The sequence below is a fragment of the Micromys minutus genome, assembly GCF_963924665.1.
Source record: "Micromys minutus genome assembly, chromosome: 14".
Classification (NCBI taxonomy): domain Eukaryota; kingdom Metazoa; phylum Chordata; class Mammalia; order Rodentia; family Muridae; genus Micromys; species Micromys minutus.
The window spans coordinates 23509391-23530378 of NC_137983.1; the positions used below are offsets into that span (position 1 = coordinate 23509391).

The 20988-nt window shown below is 45.4% G+C and overlaps 1 protein-coding gene across 1 annotated transcript in view; it reads left to right on the forward strand.

Annotated features, from left to right (window-relative positions):
* Positions 1-680: 680 nt before the first annotated feature.
* Positions 681-20988, forward strand: part of STOX2 (storkhead box 2) — a gene marked incomplete at both ends in the record, with an annotated part of 94958 nt that continues 74650 nt past the window's right edge. The window contains one exon of the mRNA XM_080928704.1: positions 681-846. Within this exon, the coding sequence (XP_080784830.1) occupies positions 681-846 (166 nt within the window). The remainder of the gene's footprint in view (positions 847-20988) is intronic.

Genomic DNA, 20988 nt, shown 5'->3' on the forward strand with positions numbered 1-20988 from the left:
GCCCCCCGTTCGAGCCTCTGGAATGAAGACTGCCTCCCGAGGACTGCGAGAGAGAAGCAGAGGCTGCGGGCGCCGGAGACTGCGGGCCTCGCGGCTGGGAGGTCCTGGGGGACGCAATTCGGACGCTGTCATCCCCACGCCTCGCGCTGAAACCTCCTAGTGCGGTTGGGGCTGCCGCCCACCGGTCAAGCTGCCGGGGCGTACGATCCTGGGTCGGCCCCCGGAGGCCTCGGCTTCCTCATTTGTTTGGGTCTTTTGTGCAGTGGCGCACAGTTGGCTAAGCACTCCTGCGCTGAATCGGGCCATTGTCTGCGCTCCCATTGCTTCCACGCTGCAAGTCTCGGCGCCCCCACCCGGGCCGCCCCCTCCCGGCCGCCGAGCCTCCCAACGTGCCTTCCCCCCCAGGAATCTGGAAGCTGAAAGCCGGGCGGATTGCAAATGAAGTGGAATGCATTGTGGGACGGGTGTAAAATCCGAGCCTTCTCCGTGGGGGTGTGGGGGGGCGTGGGGAGGGCCGGACCTGCCGCCGGCGGTGTAGACGCCGACGAGAAGAGGGGCTGGGGGAAAAAATGTGCGCAGAGTCCTCCCGGGTCGTGGCCTCGGTAGACGGATGAAGCTGCGCGCTGCGCCCTGGCGCTAAGGCCCCCACTATTGGGGCACCAGGGTTGCCCTTCCCCACCATGAAGAAGACCCGGAGCACAACCTTGCGGCGAGCCTGGCCTAGCTCGGATTTCTCGGACCGGGCCTCGGACCGCATGAGGTCCCGCAGCGAGAAGGACTACCGCCTGCACAAGCGCTTCCCCGCGGCCTTCGCGCCCCAGGCTTCTAGGGGCTACATGACATCAGGTTGGTAACCACGGTTCAGCCGCTGGCTGTGATCGGTGCGCCGCGGCCAGTTGGGGGTTTGGGGTAGAGGACCTGCGGTGATGGATGTGCCCAGGTATGGGGAGAGCAGGGAAAAATTAGCTCCCATCCACCATTTTGTACCTCTGTAAGAACCACAGCAGGCCCTCTCAATATGGGGTTGGAGAGCTATTCGGTAGGTAAAATCGGGGAGGGGGATTGAGCCGAGCATCTGGTCTGCAGGGAGACAGGATGGCTGCAGTTTTCCCTGAGCTTTGTGAAAGGCGAGCCTGCGTCCAGGGTTGCCCGCAGTACCAGGTTCGCCTGTGCCTGCTTGCATTATGGCTAGTTACCTTAGAGGGTATTTAAACACCCTTCTCCCCCCCCCCCCCCCTTTCAAAAAAGGAACAGGTTCTCTGCACCGTTTTGGAAATTCGAGGCACGGGAACGCTCTGCCCGCCCATGTCCGTCTGAGGCTGCTTCAATTTGTACGCAGGAGCTATGCTGTGGAGCTCATTGAATGCTTGGGAGGGGGTCGTGGTGTGTTTGCATATGGAACGCTCGCACGATTGCGCGTGGACTTAGCATAGGTTGCATCAGTGCTGTGGATGGAATGGAGGCTGTATCGTGTTTTGCATGCCGGATGGGAAGGACAAATACAATCGTCGTAGAACTGGAGGCTTCAAAATAGGTTTCTTGTGAAAAAGCGAGAGGTGACTGCTCTGAGTCCCCTAGAAAGAGCTGGTTCTCTCTGAATCCCATTCACCGGCTTTGCTTTCTGGCTTGTGTACGGGAGATGCTGGGGGAGGGGAGCGGGGGGGGGCGGATTTCTGCGAACCTTGCATTTTGTGTTCCTTACAAGTAAGGGTGTGAAAAAAATGTTTTCATTCCGGAAAGAATTTGCTTTTAAATGCGATGTAATGGAACAGTGAAGACGTGATTCTAAAACCAAGTCCCTTTACCAAATCACCCTCAACCCTGTTTTAACTGAGGAGATTGTTGTAAGCTTGTGGTTGGTACTTACACTCAAGCTTGACTTTCTCCCCACACAGCAAATCCTTTTAAACCGAAATCAGCATCTCACACTTTAAAAACGTACCGTGATTGTCTCCATTCCCAGAAAAGCCTCAATAAAAGTAACCATCCTTTTTATTGCAAAATCGGGCGACATAAGGATGTTGAGTGCTATGTTGGCAATCATACTCTCCGGATTTTCTCTTTCATGGCAAACCAGATTTGGAAAGGAAGTAACAACCACAGTTTAGGCTTAAGTAATTTAAGTAGTGGCTGTGGTTGGCTCTATTCTTTAGGCTCATGGTTGGCTCTATTCTTTAGGCTCATGGCAGTAACTGTACCGCACACCTAGATCCAACTGTACTCGAGAAACACCATGGACAGACATATAAACCTTTCGTACACAAGAGTGTTCAGCTAATCCCAGGCTGCCCTCACTGAGGGTTTTGGATGCTTTTCACTGCATCCTCAGCAAGTCTCTTTCCTGCCCTCCACCCCCACCCCGGAAATCAGAATTGACACTAAATGCAAAGCTGTTGGGGGGGGGGCAGGTGGCTATCAGTTCTCCCACAAGCCTGCAAGACTCCTTAATAATGTCAGGCACATTTCCGAGGAGTCTATTTTTATCTCATCATCCCTTCCTTGTGATCACATCTTCAGACTTTGCAAAAGAAGTCCGTGATTACCCAGCGCTGTGAGACATTTTTTTTTTTTTTAAGGGCACAAGGAAGAGGCTTCCAATTTTACACGATTCGCTCATTTCATCCCGTGTGCGACCCACAGATGGTCAGGTGGTCTTCCCGGGACAATCTATTTAGAGTTGGTGGTTGAATTCAATGTCAGGTTGCTGCTGAGAACAGAGGAGCCCAAGGAGAGAGCTGTGTCATTCATTCAGCGTTTGATGGAGTGTTCCCTAAGTGTCTTGCTAGATGCTTTTGAGGACACAGGGTTGGACAGAACATGGCTTTTGCCTAGGAAGGAGAACTGTTATTTATTGCTTTATTGTGAATGTTAGCTAGTCCATGGAATGAAAAGCAGGTCTTGTGTTCATTGAGAGAAATAATGGTTACTAAGGCACTGAGAGGTCTGAGGGCCCTTCCTTTCTCCTGTGTAAATTTTGGGGTGCTGATTGCATATGAGAACAAGTACCTTATCATTCCCTTCCCCTTTCAGCATGTGGGAGGTGCTGGAAGCTAACACTGTGTGAGACCCAGGGAGATCATTTGGAGAAAAGCTCCCCCCACAGATGGGAAGGGAATGTATTTGTGTCAAGTCAGTTGTCCTGGGTGCAGGCTGAGCCCTTGCCTCCTGTTTCATATGAACTAAGGAGTGGAGGGGCTTAGGGACATGAAGGCCTTTGACACGTTCTCCTGTTAGCCCTGTCACTGGCTTCACCATTTCCTGTCACCATACTCCATTTTTAGTCAAGAAGAGTTTTGTTGTAGGTAAATTATTTGGATTCGGAGGACACAATAAGCCTCTTTTTTTTTTTTTTTTTTTTTTTAAATGTGCTAAGTAATCTACAATAACTTCAGCTTGGAGACTTTAGAAATTCCTCCAGAAAATATGAAAATTAAGGGAAATGATTAAAAAAATAACATTTGGGAAATGAAAACAATCCTAGGACATTTTAAAAGAAGCACATTGATAGCCATCCTGGATTTAGTGCAACTTTCTAGCACACAGTAGGAGCTTCAAGTATAGTTGTGGTGATTTTTTTTTTTTTTTTTTACTTTTTAAGTTTTCCTAAGGCAGCACCATTTCTAACCAGTAATGAGTAATCACCAGTGTAGAATGTGATTTACAGCAGTGAGCTTGACCTTTGGCCTTGTCTTTTTCTGCTTCCTTCAGGCTTCCAAGGTCAGACCAGACACATAGAGTGGTAATTAGGTCTTGCTAGAAGACAGCTGCATAGAAGACTGAAAATTTTGGTTGTGAAGACCATGGTTTCTCTCAGCGTCCCTTCTCAGTTATCAAGTCTAGGGCAACCCTGAGGGTCCCCCAGCCTCCTAGCAACCAGGGAGTTCACAGGTCTGCAGAAGAGTTCACTGTTCCTCTTCCACATTCATTTCCTAACAGTGCCTTCTGGGCAGGAGTGGGGGAATCTTGCTTTTTGTTCAAACCAAGTTGAATAGAAAATGCGCACAGCCTTCCAAGAAGAAAGGGGATTGGGTCAAATGGCTGCGGGACCATTCTGCCCCATTTTTCTAGCACTGGATAGATATGACGGTGTTAACTGGAGACCAGAGTCAAACTCCCACGAGCAAAGAACTTTTTAATATCCAGAGCCGAACATTTGCAGCCACGATCGTGGGTCAACTGTGAAATGATTGGAGGGTTTTAAGCATTCTGTGGGCAAAGCCCTGAGAGTCTTCTCTGTTTTTGTGTGAGCATCCTTTCAGCAGGTCATTCATATGGTGCCAAGCCTCTTATTTCTTTTGCTTTCCCCTTGGGCTGATGTGTCATTTTCCATGTATAATGCTGCCAGAATTTTGGTGAGGAATCTCACATCGATCAAGACTGCAAGTTAACTTTTCTAGTCTTCAGACTCTACGGAGTATGCCCGTAAAAGACTTCATAAGCGAACGGGAAGGCAGAGCAATGTTAGGTTTTAGGCCAATTCTTGTGTTTTTAAAGTAATGCCTTTAAGGAAGAACGCCGACATTTTTCATTCTATGAACCCTAAGGAATCTGAAGAGAAAGACAAAATAAAAACCTAAACTGACATTCTCAAGCACGTAGGTTAGCTTTGTCTGAAGATGATTTAAGGGTCTTAATTAAGGGAGGAGATGTGGCTGGCTCATCACCCTATTAGGTTATTGGCTTTCATTTGACAGAATTTAGTTCTGGGCCCTTTAGTATGAGCTGGTTCCTCATGCTCTCCTATTGTAGGACACCTGAGAGTAGACAATAGACCGGCAGGTCCTAATCATGGCCTGCCAGAGCCAGCTGTGTCCCCTGCGAGTCAGATGGCCTCCCTCTGTCCACAATGAGTCCTTTGGCTCCATGCCTCCATTACAGAGGTCTTATAATGAGCACGCTCATAATGCGCAAGCTTCAGACATCTGAACTTAGCACCTGATCCTTAGGAGAGCCCTTTGCTCTTCCTTCTCCGTACACTGGAGCCATGGACTTCTGGATACAGGAGCTGTGCTCCTGTTGGAACTCTGCTCCCTGCCATTTTTAGGCCTTCCGTTAACTGTCTGCCCATTGTGACCAGGTGAAGGACTTTAATAAATAGCATCCTGTTCTTCCCTCTTTCCTCTTTGGCTCTTCTCTTCCAACTGTTTTGATTTGCAGCTACTGGTATTGACTGCTCTCAGCAAGCCAGTGGAGGGAAGGGATGGTACACTCAGAGGCAAATGACTTCATTGTTTCCCAAGGGAACACAGGCAGTTTACAAAGGCCACCTCTCCTGGTATTTCAGTATCTTCTACAGTGTTTCTAAAAAATTTTTTTGGAAAAAAAAAGAAAAAGAAAAAAAAGAATAAAGAAAAGAAAAGAAAAAGAGTATGCTGTCCTAAACCTTAGAAGATTTACAACTATAACTCCTGGCCATTTGAGGCCTTAAATTCCCTGTAACCCCAGAAGTTTGGAGTAGATTGGACTATGATGCATTCTTTGGTACAAGGTTGTTTATGCTGAATGCATGACTTGAGAGTAAAGTCTGGTTTGGCTCTTGCTATTGGGACAGTGCACAAACTCTGGGGTTTAGTATAGTCTTCCTTACTCAGCCTTAAAACTATGGTGTCTCAGCTATAAGGGTCTTGTGGTAGTGAGAGCAGAGTCTAGTCAAGTCTGAATTTACTCTGGCCACAGTCACACAAGAATGAAATGACAAGGGGGGATTTTTCTTCTAAAAGGATGTAATAAACTTTCCCTAAGTAGTAAATCCCCAAACTGTTTTTATGTGATGTTGGAATGTGTAACCAGCTGGCCAGAAGGATCCTATTGATTTCTCCTACTTAAATATCTTAAATTCGTCTTCCATCCCAGCTCCTCACATCGCCTGCTCTTCTCTATCAGTGTCCAAAGGGTCCAGCTTTCCACACCAGCCATTCTTCCTGGGCCCAGAAGGCTTTTACTTTTGTTCCCCCTTTTTTTTTCACTCAGCCCAAAGCAAAACTGGAGAAGTTGTTTCACTTTGTAATGCCTCCCATGCATGCGGTTGGAGTCCTGTGTGGACTGCAGGTCTAGGAAGTCTTCACAGCGGTGTGACTGTCCCAACAGTTTCCACATCTTTCTAACCTCCCCTTTAACCCTGTGCTCTAGATTCTATCTGGGAGCTCATGCCTCCAGACTTTCCATAACATTGTTTAGAATGTGCCCCCTCTTCAGGTCTGACAGAATTCCATTGCCTTCTCCAGAGCCAACACGTCTTGCCTGACCCCTTCAGTCTGAGCTTAGCTCTCCTAACTCAGGCTGACTTGAATTTTTAACCCTTTTGCCTCAGCCCCCACCATAGCCAAGGGTGCAGGTGCATCCCAATGTGCCCGACTCGCCCCCTTCTCACTCTCTTCCCCCAGATCCTTTCTGTGACGGTTGTTTTATGTTTGTGTCATAACAGCTCTGCTCTGTGCCTCCAGCTCACCCAGTCCCATTCTTTACTGGACATCCAGCTGTTAACTGACGACACCTGTTTTATTTGCATCCCTCTTGTGCCACCATCCTTGAGCTTGGTACACATCAGGACTCAGATGTCTCTTAGAGGAGTGACTTTTCTTAAGAGGGGGAAAGGAGGGATGTCTGGAAGTCTGGATGTGAGTCATCCTCTATAACGGGAAGTTACTACAGTTAAAATTCTATAGACAATCTATTATTGTACCAGATATGTTTATTATATACTATACAATCTTAAGATCTTACCTTTAACTCATCTCCTTCTTATGGGGGAAATCCAACAAAGCCTTAGCTGTTCACAAGTGAGCCTTTGGGTACTGGAAGTTGAAATATGCAGTCAGGAGTCAAGTAGAGCAGTTAGTCTGGATTGGTGGAGGCTGAACAGGATTCAGAGAAGAGGAAGATGCCAGTTAGCACCCGGAGGGAGGGCTTATTAGGGTCTTGAGAAGTAGCTAGGATTTCAGGAGATGGAGAAGGAGAAGGATTGGGGAAAGGATGGGGAGACAGTATTAGCGAGGTACAAAGCTGTGTGGAGTTTATCACACTGTAACTTTGGAATGGGAGAACACCATAACCAGGCAAGGAAGGAGACTGAACTTTGGGCGAATCCTGAGTTTGAGGCAGGTAATGGATTTGTGGCTTTTGGAGGGTGCTAGTGAGCAAACAAATTGAGGAAGGGGTGCCTCGCGGTGGCTTGGAGAGGAGATGGGTATCAGGCATGAATAGTACTTTGGAGATCTGCATGGAAGGGATCCATGTAGTGATTCTGCAGAAGATGATAAAAGGCCACCTTCGAATCACATTTCTGTACACTGGCATGCTACACTGTATCTTCTTCTTCTTCTTTTTAACCCTATACAACTTGTCTTAGGCTGTTTTATCTGGGGCTGAGAAGTTTATGTGGCTTGCAATTTCTAGTGACTGTAACGTCTGAATAACATAATGTAGCTATCCTTGGGGGATTGCTCTCCCTCACTTTCCAGAGCCCCAGTACAGCTGCTCACAAGCGGAAGGGAGTGAAGATGTGATCTGGCCTTACTATATAACAGCTCATTGTAATGAGAACTGGGCCAGTTACATCCGACCAAACTTCCTTCCTCCGCGAGGGCATCGATCCCCTCCACAGAGCAGCATCCCTTTGTCTAGTTATCTGGCTCCATCTAGCACACGTTGCTGCTGTAACAGGGAAGAGGCTCTCAGCACAGCCAAAATGACCCCACCTGGACTGTCCAGGTTGCCTTTCAACTTGACTCGATTTTTAGTCAAACGAATTAAAAAGAAAACACCCTTTTCTGTAAAATTACAGGTTTCGCTCCTTAATTATATTTTTTCTAATTCTCATTAAAACGAGTCCATAACTCTTTTTGCTAAAAGCATTTAACCAGATAACCAGCTGGAAAGGAACTCACAGGCCTGACTGGCCCTGGAGCTGTGTACTTGAACAGGGACTTGTATAGGCCAAGGAGGAAGGGATGGGAGAAAGATGCAAGGGAGGGCCTGGCAGACAGGGGAGCTAGCTCTTTGGAGCTAGTTGGTTTTAAGAAGTAAGAGAAAATAAAAGGCACCCTTATGTCTTGCTGGTGGAACCCAATGATCCAACTATACCTCTTCTTGAGAATATTTCTAGAGAATCCAAATCAGCATACCACAGAGATACTTGCTTATCTGTCCCAGCACAGTACTGTCCTTAGTAACCAAGTTAGAGGATCAACCTAGCTGTCCAACAACATGACCTGTAAAGAAGACACACTATGTGCACTCACAGTGGGGGTTTATCTAGCTGTAAAGAAAGAGGGTGTTTGCAGGAGGATGTGTGGGATTGGAGATCAGCTTAATAAGGGAGAGAAACCAGGCCTAGAAAGGCATCTATGTTTTTATTCATATGTGGAGCCTAGACTGTGTATATCCACATGTATACACGCACACACACACACACACACACACACACACACACACACACACACGGCATAGTAACAATAGAAGGATTGTTTGGGATGGGGAACTAGCAAGAGGGGCCACAGGAGAGGGTAATGAGCGAATGTGGTTAAAGTACATGATATACTTGATTAAAACCACCACAGAAAACCTCCATTGCTTTGTATAGCAAATCCACACTAATTTAAAAAGATGCATCAAGGTGTTGCTTTTGAAGAATATTGTGAACCATCAGGAAGCTGGGGAAAGTGGAACAGATGATGATTTCTATTTTGGATAAGCAAATGTGTTCTCAGAGCTAGGAGGTTCTTTAGGAATGCTTGTGTATAGAGGAGGTTAGAGGGCTGAAGGTCATCTGTGCAGAGGAGCCACTGAGGACACCAGAATAACCCAGTCCTTTTGTACTCTCTGGTCTGGTTTTGAGGTGGCTTCAGTTATTTTTATTTCTGGCAGATGGAGGTTGAGCTGGATTTCACAGACCGAGTTCTCCTTAGCTTTCCAAAAGCCTGGAGAAGCATCATTAGGACTGCTTGTAGGTTACTCCCTGGCCTTTAGAACCGAAGTCCGGTGTGATGCTTAGCTTTACGTTATTGGTGTTTACATGGAATTGGTAGCTGTTTCGTTGGCAGCAGGAGAATGCTTTGGGTATCCGTAATGCTGATTTGGAAAGGGGAGCGACACAAGTGACTTCACAAAAGATGAGATCAGCTATGTAAATAATGTATGTTTCAAACATATGTCACATACCTATTCAGCGGAAAAATTATGGCTTAGGTAACTCACTCTCACAGTTAAAAAAAAAAATCTCCATTCATCTTCCCACTTTAATCCATGACGACTCCTCCAGGCCAAGTTTTCTCTTTTTGAAGATAAAAGAGAGCTATTTGGCAGATGCCCGCAAGCATTTGGGTAGAGAACGGATGGGATGCCTGGCCTCATGCTTCTGATGGCCACAGTTTCCCATGGAGGGACTGTCTGCCAATTAACACCCTACTTCAGCCCTGCTGCACATTCCTGTCTGGTCCCTTCCTCTAGGAAAGCCCTTAGCATCCCCACTGCTTCTTGTGCACCCACCTTTTGCTTTGAAATTATTTCCTCAGTTGCTGAAATGATGCTCAGCATGGTGACTTAGGTGCATCTGCCATTTTTTGTTGCTGCACATTTGAGCGACACTTTTAACTCTGTCATGGCCCCCAACTGTTCTGTGTCTGACAAGGCCTTTCAAAATATCCATTCAAGCTCCAGCTTCTAATGCCCATGAGTATGACTGTATTTGGAAATAAGGTGTGGATGAAGTCTTGTTGAGGTGCTGTAAATAGAAGAAAAGATTGGGGGGGGGGGCATCATGTGGGAGTATCCATAAGCCAAGGAAGGAGTATCCATAAGCCAAGGAAAGAGTATCTATAAGCCGAGTGATTGCTAACCATGATCAGAGGCTAGAGAGTCCTGGATATATTCTTCCTCAGTGTCTTGGAAGGAACTAGCTTTACCTACGTCTGTAATCCAACTTTAGGAACCAGAATTCTTTTCTTTTGCTCTGTGCCAGTTTGTGTCGCTGATTACAGGGGCCTTAGGACAAGAATCTTTTCACCATTGGGTCATTGGGGGGTGGCAGAGTCTGCCATCTCTATGGAGATGCTCAGTGGCTGCATGATTTCTCTTCACTCCCCCTCCTCTCTCTCCCCTCCCCCCTCCCCTTATCTTTCCTCTTCTCCTTTTTTTCTTTTTGAGTTGTACACACCCTTCCCCTTACCTTGCTCTGCTGGGACAAACTGGTGGGCCCAAGAGATGCAGACTTTGGGCTTGCAGTAGGGTAGCAATCCCAAGATGGTGGTGGCCCATAGTAGTTTGTATCTATGTGGCTGTGCTTTTTAAAGAGCCAGTGCTGACTTGTGGTGCATCCAGTTAGAGTGGCAACATTAGTAGTTGTTACTTTATATCTAAGGGTTGATCTAAAAAAAAGAAAAGAATTACATGGAAACTATACAACTGAATACAGCTTTGGGTTTCACTTTGCAACAATGTTGCTTTCATTTCTGAAAAGTTTCCACTCTTATGTGTCTGATGATAGCCCCTCCTGCTTCTCATGTGGCTTCCTCTTGGTGTTTTTGACTTTTCTGGAGCAGTGGTTCTTAACCTGCAGGCCGAGACCACTCTGGGGGTTGCATATCAGCTATCCTGCATATCAGATTTTTATATTTCATAAGAGTAGCAAATTATGATTCTGAAGTGACAACCAAAATAATAGTATGGTTGGGAATCACCCCAACATGAGGAACTGGATTAAAGGGCTGCAGTATTAGGAAGGCTGAGAACCACTGTCCTAGAGGAAGCCTGATTGTGTTTGAAATGCTGGCTTGAGTTCTCATAGTATCCTTATAAATCTATGTGAGCATTGACTATTACTCATCATTTTCCTGTGTGACCCCCCTATTTTAGGTCTGGAAGCTTGGTAGCTAATTTGCATGTATATATAGGACACACAATCTTGTTCAGATACCTGGTAGTCACAGTATAGATTTGGGAGTCTAATTCTCTCTTTAACCGAGGCACAGTTAACACCCAGGAGTGATGTGAAGACCTTGCTGTGTAATTGTGGGTGTTTGTCTTTTTACTGCAGTCTCTGAACCTAAAGGGCAAACAGGGAAGATGGAGCTATCTCTATGGTCAATAGGCTGAACTGGTAGAGTAGAGCCTCTGTCTGAGGGAAAGCAAGCAAACCAAACCAATCCAATCCAATCCAATCCAATCCAATCCAATCCAATCCAATCCAATCCAACCCAATCCAATCCAACCCAATCCAATATAGATCGTTTGGCAGTGTTGCAAAGCAAACTCACTTTCTTGACTCCACCAATTATCTGAAAGAAAGCATCCTTTCAGATTAGATGCTGGTATTCCTAAATGTAACAGATTTCCAGTAAACCAGTGAACTCATCTGAACTTTCATTTCAAATTGGCTTTCAAATATTTGAAAGAAGTATTTAGACACACTTCCTCCCTGTTTATCAACACGCTCTTTATACTGTAGACAAAGAACATATGCTGATAAACTTAAAAAAAAAACTTTTAAAAGTCTGCTGGAGAAAGTGAATAATCCAACCTTAAGTAGAAGAGTAATGATAATCAAATTTTGTGTAGATTTTTCCACATCCGTGGACACAGAACTTTGCACAGCAGCAGAACACTGTGAGTTAAGGCTCTGAAATCAGCAAAAGCTGGAGATACAGCCCAGCGGTTAGAGCACTGCTGCACCAGTATGAAGACCAGATTTGGATCCTTGGTATAAATGCCACTTGCATATGGTGGCCTGACTGTAATTCCAGCATTTGCAAGGCAGAACAGTTGAGCCCCGAGTCAGCTGGCTTTTGAGACTAGTTGTATCAGAAAGCTCTGGGTTTGATTTAGAGACTCTGCCTCAATGAATACTAATAAAAAAGCTGTCAAGGAAGCCTCTTGATGTCAGCTTCAGGCCCTGTATGTATATTGCATGTACTCATTCACACATGCACATACATACATACATGCATGTGCACACACCCAAGAGAGAAAGAAGAAAAAGAAGGTCAAACAGTTGGCATAGGGTGCTCTGGTATCCACTTACTGACTGAACGGTACTGGCAATTTATATATTCAGATTGCTTTTTATTTTCTTATCTATATACTGAGAGTGAAGTGGTTTCTAAGTGAGTTTCTGTGGAGATCAAAGGAGCAGATGCTTGGAAGAGAGCTGGTAGAGTACCTCGTGCAGGATAAGGTCTGCTGGACTATCTTTTGGAACACAGCTATGCGGTATGGGTGCTTCACAACAGAACAGGCAGGAGAATGCCAGCAACAACGTGTCCAAGGTCATCCCAAGGTCACGGGTCTATTTAAGTCAGATTCTTAGCCTCTTACATAGTATCCATTTAATCAGAAATCGAATATTCCATTCCTGGTTGATTTTGATACGTGATCCAAGGAAGCCCGCAGAATTAGTCATTTATCTAAGTAGGCTCCTTGTTCTCATATTTCCAACTTAGAGAAAAAATGATCAAGAATCACCGTGAAGTCAACATTCCTGTGAAATATGAATCCAAGGGAACTTGACCTCACTTAGAAATCATCTAATCAGATGCAGTTTAACCGGAGATTCTTATTTTGACTTTTCAGTAGACGGTAAATGCAGAAAATAATAAAAATAAAAAAAGGCCTCTTTGGGGGTGGGAGCTGGGCTGTGGGTACGCATTTCTATATACAACAAAATTGGGTCTCACTGAAGCTCACTCTGAAAAAGAAAACAAAGGCCAACTTAGAGGGAGAGCCTAGTGATTTTCCTCCTTTGAACCAAGTGCATTTTCTCATTTTTAATGGGTCTTAAAAAGTGGGGATGGTTCTGTGTGTGTGGCCCAGTTCAGGCCCATTTTCTCTGTTGAAGCTCTGGGACTTTCCCTCTTCCTGAGTTCATAGCCCGATCGGAACTCTGACGTGGCAGTTGAGCTGGAGACGACTAAGTGATGAGTCCCGCTTAGCTTTCAAAGCTCCATGAGGACCCCACCCAGCTAAGGGTCTGGGAGCTCAGACACCTACATAGTTGCATCCACCCGAGTCACTCACGCTCACTTTCAGTGCTTTATCTGGTCAGGTCTCCGTGGTCCCAGGGGGAATCATATAAAGAAAACCTGAAGGTGGAAGTAATCTACTTCCCGCGCTCCTGGCTAAGGAGTTAAACTTTGAAGGCTGCCGATGTCTGTGAGCAGGCAAGGTCTAGCTAGGTTTTGCCAGTGAAGGCTTAGTTTCTTTAGAATACAGACCATATTCTGTGTGTCAATACCTCTCTCTCTCTCTCTCTCTCTCTCTCTCTCTCTCTCTCTCTCTCTCTCTCTCTCTCTCTTCTCTCTCTCTCTCTCTGTGTGTGTGTGTGTGTGTTAGAGTGGGTGGGGAACGGGGTGAGGGGAAGAGGGAGAGAGACTTACTCATGGAGAGAAGTCAAAGCACTTGAGATGCTAGGTTATTTTCTTTCTCAGCGTGTGATCAAATACCTGACAAGAAGCTCCTTAAGGGAAGCAGGGTTACTTTGGCTCACAGTTGGACGGATACAGTCCTTCCTGGCGGTGGGCAAGGCTTGGCAGGGATATACAGCAGCTGATCATTTTGCCTCAGTAACCAAAAGGAAGAGAAAGACAGGAAGTGAGGCTAGCCATAAAGCATCAAGGCCTACTTCTAGTGACCTACTTCCTTCAGTAAGAACTCACCAAACAAGGCCTCATCTGGGGACCCGGTATTGAAACACATGAACCTACCTACAGGGGACATTTCCATCCAAACTATGACAGGTGCTGCTAAGTAGTCCATGCCATCCAACCCATGGGCAAGACAACAAGGCTGTGGTTATCAAATGCAGCCACATGTGTGGAAGACCCCTAGGCATTGGTCCTTTGGCTGGAACTGATGCTGTCGGCCTATCGGAGGTGTGGCTAACAGTTGTAAAGTGTCTTGGAGACTGGTTGTTGGGAGACAGATTCTTGGAAGCTAGAGCTGGTCTTGGCAGCACCAGGGGTCATTAGGCCTCCTCTGTTTTCCTTCAGTCTGACTACGTCACCCCTTATCCAACAACAAAGCTCCTGAAATTGAGGTGTCCAGACAGGCTCCTCATGTTTTATTCACAGTGCTCCCAAGTCAGCGACCTACTTTTCATTGGTACCCCATCTAGAGTGTGTATCTGCTAGACAGTTCAATGCTATTACCTCACTGGGGCCTCAGACCAAGCCTGCATGGCAGCTACCGGTGACTATTTTAAGTGGGACCAATGATAGGCTTTGTACATATGCACACAGTGTGCTGACTCTCAAGTCTGCCCGTCGCACACCTTTAATCACGAGCGCTCAGCTGAGACTTTATGTTTAAACAATGCTAACATTAACTTTAAAGATTACTTGTATGTTTGTTTGGTCTATGTGTCTGCCCACGTATGGGTAGGTGTGCTCTCTTCTTTCACATGTGTGTATTGACATGTGCACATGGGTGCCCTCGGAGGCCAGAAGGGAGTGTCCGATGCCCTGAGCCTGGAGTTTGATACAGGAGCTTCAGAGCTAGCTGACATGTGTGATGGGATTAAATTCCACTCTTCAGTAAGAACACAAGTGCCCCTAACTCTGAGTCACCTCCGTAGCCTCACTGCCACAGCTTTGGAGACAAGGTCTGTAGTTGCATCTAGAGCCTACCTTTTAGATGAGCCCCTGGGATTCTTCTGTCTCTACCCCAGAAATGGAGCCATAGGCATGGGCTATCCTATGTGGGTTCTGGGGATTTGAACTCAGGTCTTCTTACTTGCTCTATATATACTTTACCCTAAGAGCCATCTTCCCTGTATAGAACTAAGTTTTAAATTTTATTTTAAATAGAGCTCTTTTTATTCTCTAAGCGGTTTAACTTGTACTTCCTGTAAGGTGGGTGAAGTGGATTCTGCTCTAGACGTCTATGTTGAAGTGAGTGGAACAAATTTTTAAGGTTGTTCTGAACCCATCTTAATGAGTTTTAACTTAAATAGTTACGTGTGTTATTTGAGAACGACCTTTCTTTGGCCCACACGAGCTGTGTGGATCATCTTGTTTTCTCCCAGGCAGAGCCGTCAGGGATGGGGTGGAGAGCTGATTTCGCCCTTCCTCTTTTTATACCTGGAGTGGGTTTCTTCACACCCTCCTGAGCACCTCTAATGCCTTAATTGGCTTGATGTTATCAGCTGTCAGTCACAAGGGATAGCCCTGATGCTTAGGGGAGATCAGCCTCGACTTTGCTCAAGTCCTAGGTCTTAACTCGTTTAGCACAAAGGTGCCTGACAGACACATGTGCAACCTTGACAGAAGGAATTCCCATGCAAATGTGCAAGCTCATGTGCAAACTCACAATCGTGTTCATTTGCAAAGCATTTTTCTTTGTGTTCATTAATATATGATATCATACATTTATAGTGTGTGTTTATGTATGTATATATGTGTGTATGTATGCATGTGTGAGTGTAATGTGTTTGTGTGGTATGTTTATGTACCCACATGTTTGTGAGTGCTTTTGCCTGAGTGCATGCAGAGGCCACAGATAGAAGTAGGTCAGTGGTTCTCAACCCAGTCTGTGGTCAAACGACCCTTTCACAGAGGTCACCTACGACCATTCAGCACACCAGATATTTAAATCATGACTCGTCACAGCAGCAGAATTGTGATTAGGAGGTAGCAGCAAAAATGATTTTATAGTTGAGGGTTACCATAACACGAGGGGCCATAGGAAAGGGTTGCAGCATTAGGAAGGTGAAGAAGCGTTGATGTGGGATGCCCCGCTCTCTCACCTTCACCTTGAACCTTTGTCAGGCTGGTGACCGTCATCCACACACCCATGATCCTCCTGTCTCCGCTCCTCCCAGAGCTGGGATGATAGACATAGACATCACTATACCCAGATTTTCTGTATGGATGCTGGGGATGAGAGCTCAGCTAGGCTCTTCTGCTTGCCATCTCCTGAGGCTGGGCAACACACTCTCTTCTACTGTCTGATTTTTCCCTGTACTCTTATAGAGTCTTTTGGCTGTGAAAACGACCGAAGAGAAATGTTGAGTGTAGCCTTAACTTCTGCCACGTGTTTTTGGAGGCACTGTGACTGAACATCCTCCGAGGATCACCACAGGCCAAATCACTAAGGGAGCTGACAGGACCTGATGCTATAATTCAAGATGACGTTATCAGGCAAAGAAGGCCTTGTGTAGGCCTGTAGGTGTAAGATAAGATTAAATCCAACATAATGAAGAAGTTAATAAAATAGGGATCTGGGTGAATCCTAGATGATATAGGATGATAAAGTTATAGATGGCTAAAACTGGATACATGAATGATGTCCTTGCCAATCAGTTAACTGGCTTAGAATATATTACACTAAATGTGCATTAGAAAGTCTTCACTTTGGGTGGGGGTGGGCAGGACCTGTGACTCCTTGTAGGAGAGAGATTCTATCAGAGCAAACTCTTCTCAGTTCCAAGTCCTCCGACTTTCTCAGCAGTGGGAGGATGGGTTCTGTTCTCCTTGGTAACCGGGTGAATGCCAACAGAAGGGGGGATAATCTTTATTTAGTTTTTCTATTGGTAAAAACTTCTGCAAAATCTAGAACCTATAAGATCCCTGAAGTATATAACACTGAAAATAATTCAAATATTGAAAACCCCCACTGTTCAGGTGCAAGGTTTTAATCATATATTTTTCTAAAAATGTCTCCAATTTTAAGTAAAAGTAGTTGGAATTGTTTTTTCATTACTAACACTAAAGTTCTCTATAAACAAAAAATATTGGAGAAATAAAATACAAAGTTTGGTAGGTCTTAACTAGAAAAATGTGATTTATAACCATAAACACACACATACACACACACAAACACATACATACACAAACACACATACACACACATACACATACATACATACACACATACACACATACATACACACACATACACACACACACACACACACACACACACACACACACACACACACACACACACACACGGATAGCCATCAGTACTTTCACCATGTTATTTGTTTATAGGAAAGCTTCAGTTGCCCAGTACTGACCATGATAGAGGGTAGAGCTAAGGGGAAGGGCTTGTTTTTTTTAATATGACCACTCTTTTCTTAACCTTATTTAAATGAAAGGTGTGTTTAAATATGGGTATTGTTTTAGTTAGGGCTTTATTGCTTTGAAGAGACACTATGACCAAAGTAACTCATATAAAGAAAAAAACGTTTAACGAGAGCTGGCTTACAGTTCAGAGGTTCAGTCTACTATCATCATGGCAAGAAGCATGGGGGTGTGCAGGCAGACATGGTGCTGGAGAAGGAGTTGAGAGTTCTGCATCTTGATCCGCAGGCAGCAGAGGGGGACTGTGTGCCACACTGAGTGTGACTTGAGCATAAGAGAACACAAAGCCTGCTGCCACAGTGACACACTTCCTTCAACAAGGCCATACCTCCTAATAATGCCATTCCCTATGGGTCTACGGGAACTGTACCTGTTCAAACCACCATAGGCATAATTAACTTCTAATTACTCAGGATCCCCATTTACGGTGCACACCGTGAGAGGGTGTTGGAACGCAAGGACATGAAGCCCTTGAGCCCTGGCCTTCAATATACTTAAGATCATAGCGTGTAGTGCAGAAAACAAAATGCTGCACTCCGCAGAGTCCCAGAGCCTCACCCAGGGGCTTCAGGAGGTGTGGTGTGACATCCTTGGGCTCTGTTCCACCGAGTCGTCACTGACATTGCCTTCTAGCTCCACGCAGCAGGAAATAGCTGTGGCAGGAACATTCTGTGTAGACTGCAGTTCCTAGACACCATCTGGGGAGCAGCGTCAGCTTCGTTCCTTCTGCAGTGTCGTCCAGGGAGCTTGTTAAGCAGCCGCACATCTTGGCCTCATTCTCGAAGTGTTTGTAGGTTTGGGATGAGGCCCAGAACTTTATGTTTTAAAACACTCTCTAGGTAATTTTGGGTCTGGGAGCCTCTGATTTGCCAGTGTCTCAGACTGCGGGCTTCCCGGTGCCTTTGTTTATTACTTCTTTACTGTCTGATAAACCAGTATCAGTGCCTGCAGGGAGGGAGGACCTTGAAGTTTGCGTTCCTCCCGAAGGTTCACTTCTGTACTTAGATTCTGGAAGCCCACAACTTCCTGGAGACTCATAGGAACAATTGCAGAGCTGCGGCCCAGAGTGAGGAATAGTTAGGAGTGAGTGATGTCATCGATTTGTAGCCTCAGCAGAACTGGAGGAGCCGAAGAGGGGCACAGAGAGCTCCCAGGCAGCAGCAGAGGCTCACTGGAGTCACCCCTGCAATGTGAGGGCTGTAGAGATTGGGGGGGAGGAGAGGCAGGAGACAGGAGGGTTCACAATGAGCAGTTTGGTCCCTTTGGAAACTAGCTAGGTGTGGTGAGAGATGAAATACACAAGAGAGGAGAGGCCAGAATTGAGAAGGACCTTATATTTTAAGCTGGGAGCTGTAATTTTGTTCTTAGTATAAAATGTCACCCAAGAATTTTAAGTAGGGGTATAGCGTGCTGGGATTTGCAGTTACAGAAAGGTAACCCGGGTGCAGGCAGATCTAGGTCAAGCAGCCAAGAGGAAGAAACTGATAGGCAGGAAAGGGTGTGCGGAACAGGGCAGTCCACGCCCAATGTGTCCGAAGCACAAAACATCTGTCCACTGGGAGAGTTGGAAGAGGGAGGTGTTAAGGTCACTGTGAAGACACTGGTCAGCTGAAAGTTGTGTGTGTGTGTGTGTGTGTGTGTGTGTGTGTGTGTGTGTAGTTTTGGTGGCATCCAACTTGCCTGAAGTAGGAGATTTTATAAAATTCTCAAGACAGGGACAGGAGCAGGGGTGTGTTGGTAGAATGCTTGTCTGGCATGTGCAGTGCTCTGAAGGCAAAGGTGAGAAAGCAGAAGTTTGATATGCAGGTGAATCTAGAGTGATATGGACATTCCCTTCTTTTCAGTGTGACCTGCAGATGAGGCTGTTGGGGGTTTGTTCTTTGTAGATAAATATCCTCAAGGTACCTTGTGTGAAAAGGTTCTGCCTCATTTTCTAGATAGTTCTGAGCATGTTATTCTGAATACCCAGAAAGGGGATCTAACGTAAGGTGAAAATTCTCAAACCAAGTCACCCGGATTTACTTCTAATGTTGCCTTAAGAATAATTCAAATCAGACTCTGTCATCGTTAAGGGCTATTTCCTCAGGACAGTCAGGGCTCCTTGCTAGCTGCAGTCAAGAAAAATTGATCATTGAATTAAGCCTTTGTCAGGCGTGACTTGCTGTGTATATAAAATGTTCCACGGACAGTGTGTAATCCATCTAACTTGGACTGAACCACACTAATTTGAGATAATTGGGAGAAAGACCTGTCTAAGGAAGTGAAAGATTTAGATGTTATGGAATATTTAATGAAAGGAAGCCATTCCTCTTATGTCCTTAGGCTATGTAACGAATGGATAAATTATTTATAATTAGCATATCAATTGTTGCCTTGGTGGAAGTTCCTTAGCATTTGAAAACGGGCTATTTCTTCCCATCCCCAATAATAGATATAGGCCTGTCAAATCTTATTTACACCGCTTAATTGCACCAACTGAAGGAAAAGTTATTGCTGTCCCGGCCCTCCCCCATAATCCCTGAGCTCAAAAATGATAGGTTGCTTTGCTATACAGAGGAATCAGGCAATTCTCCTTAAAGACAAGGCAACCATATTTTTGTACCCTACCATCTGTGTGAGAACAGATGCGCTTCTGAAGTGTAAAAGGAAACGATACTTATGTAAATATTCAAGATAAACAGGCAATAATATTCAAGGTAGATTACAAAATAAAAATCGAAACTTTAGGAAAAATTCTCAAGACAGGGCGGAGGACATGGGTGTGGTGGTAGAATGCTTGTCTAGCATGCACAGTGCCCTGGGTTTGATCCCCAGCGTCATATAAAACATAGTATGGTGGCACGTACTTATATGAGAGGGAGGCAGGGGCATCAAGAGTCCTCCGCAGTGTGTTGAGTTTGAAGGCCAGCCTATCTACATGAGACCTTGCCTCAAAAACAAACAAACAAACAAACAAACAGTAGGACTATCAAGATAAAATAATAATTATATAAAGGGATCAGTTGACACAAGCACCCTAATTGATCAATGTTTCTGAGATAACTGATAAATGTTCTTCTTCCCCAAGGGATATTTTAGAATTTGTGGTAATGATGCCTTCCTTGTCCTGAAGGCCAATTAGGTGAAGTTTACATTTCTTCTTATGGCACAACCACCGTAAGTATGGAACTGCTGGTATCTTCCTGTCTATATATGGATGAAGAATTTCTGGTTGAACATTTTACATCACTGATGCTCAACAGAGCTGGGATTTGAATTTGAGGCCAACAACGTTTTCTTGCCAGAAACTGTTTGTACTTCATCCTTTGACTTAGAATTAGGATGGAGAAGGTGGAGTTTTTAACGAGATTCCCCTAAGAGATGCAGAGGTCGGAAACTGGTCCGTGCGTGAAAGAAAGATCAGCTGACTGTGGAAGCCATGGAAGAAGGGGCTGGTGTCCTGGAGGCAGCCGTAAGCCATGAGAATCCAAACAGTGCATTCCCGGAGCCTCACTCACAGCTCCAGTTGCTTTGTCAGCCCCTTTGTTACGGATCCTCTGCACATGCGCAGACTGTTTCTGTTGATTTAGCGGAGTCCACGCTGAGTCATCACCCGGGCTTGGGAATGCGAGGGGAAGGCTGCCTGAGTTGGGACACATACAGGCTCAGCATATAGCCAACTCTATAGCCTGGCTCAGCCCTGGCTCCTCTGTGTCTCGTGTGAAAAGTGGGACAGTAACAGTACCTACTTCCTGGTTAAATGCCTTCCTAACTATAGACCCTGAGACCATTAACTGGTCTACCGTTTATGCTTAGTCATAGTCAAAAGTTATTGTTACTAATATGCTGATAATCTAAGATTGGGGGTAATGGAGGTTTTGGGTTTCTAAGAAGGGGCCGTTTGTTTCAGAACTTTGTTCTTTTCAGAGTTAGGACT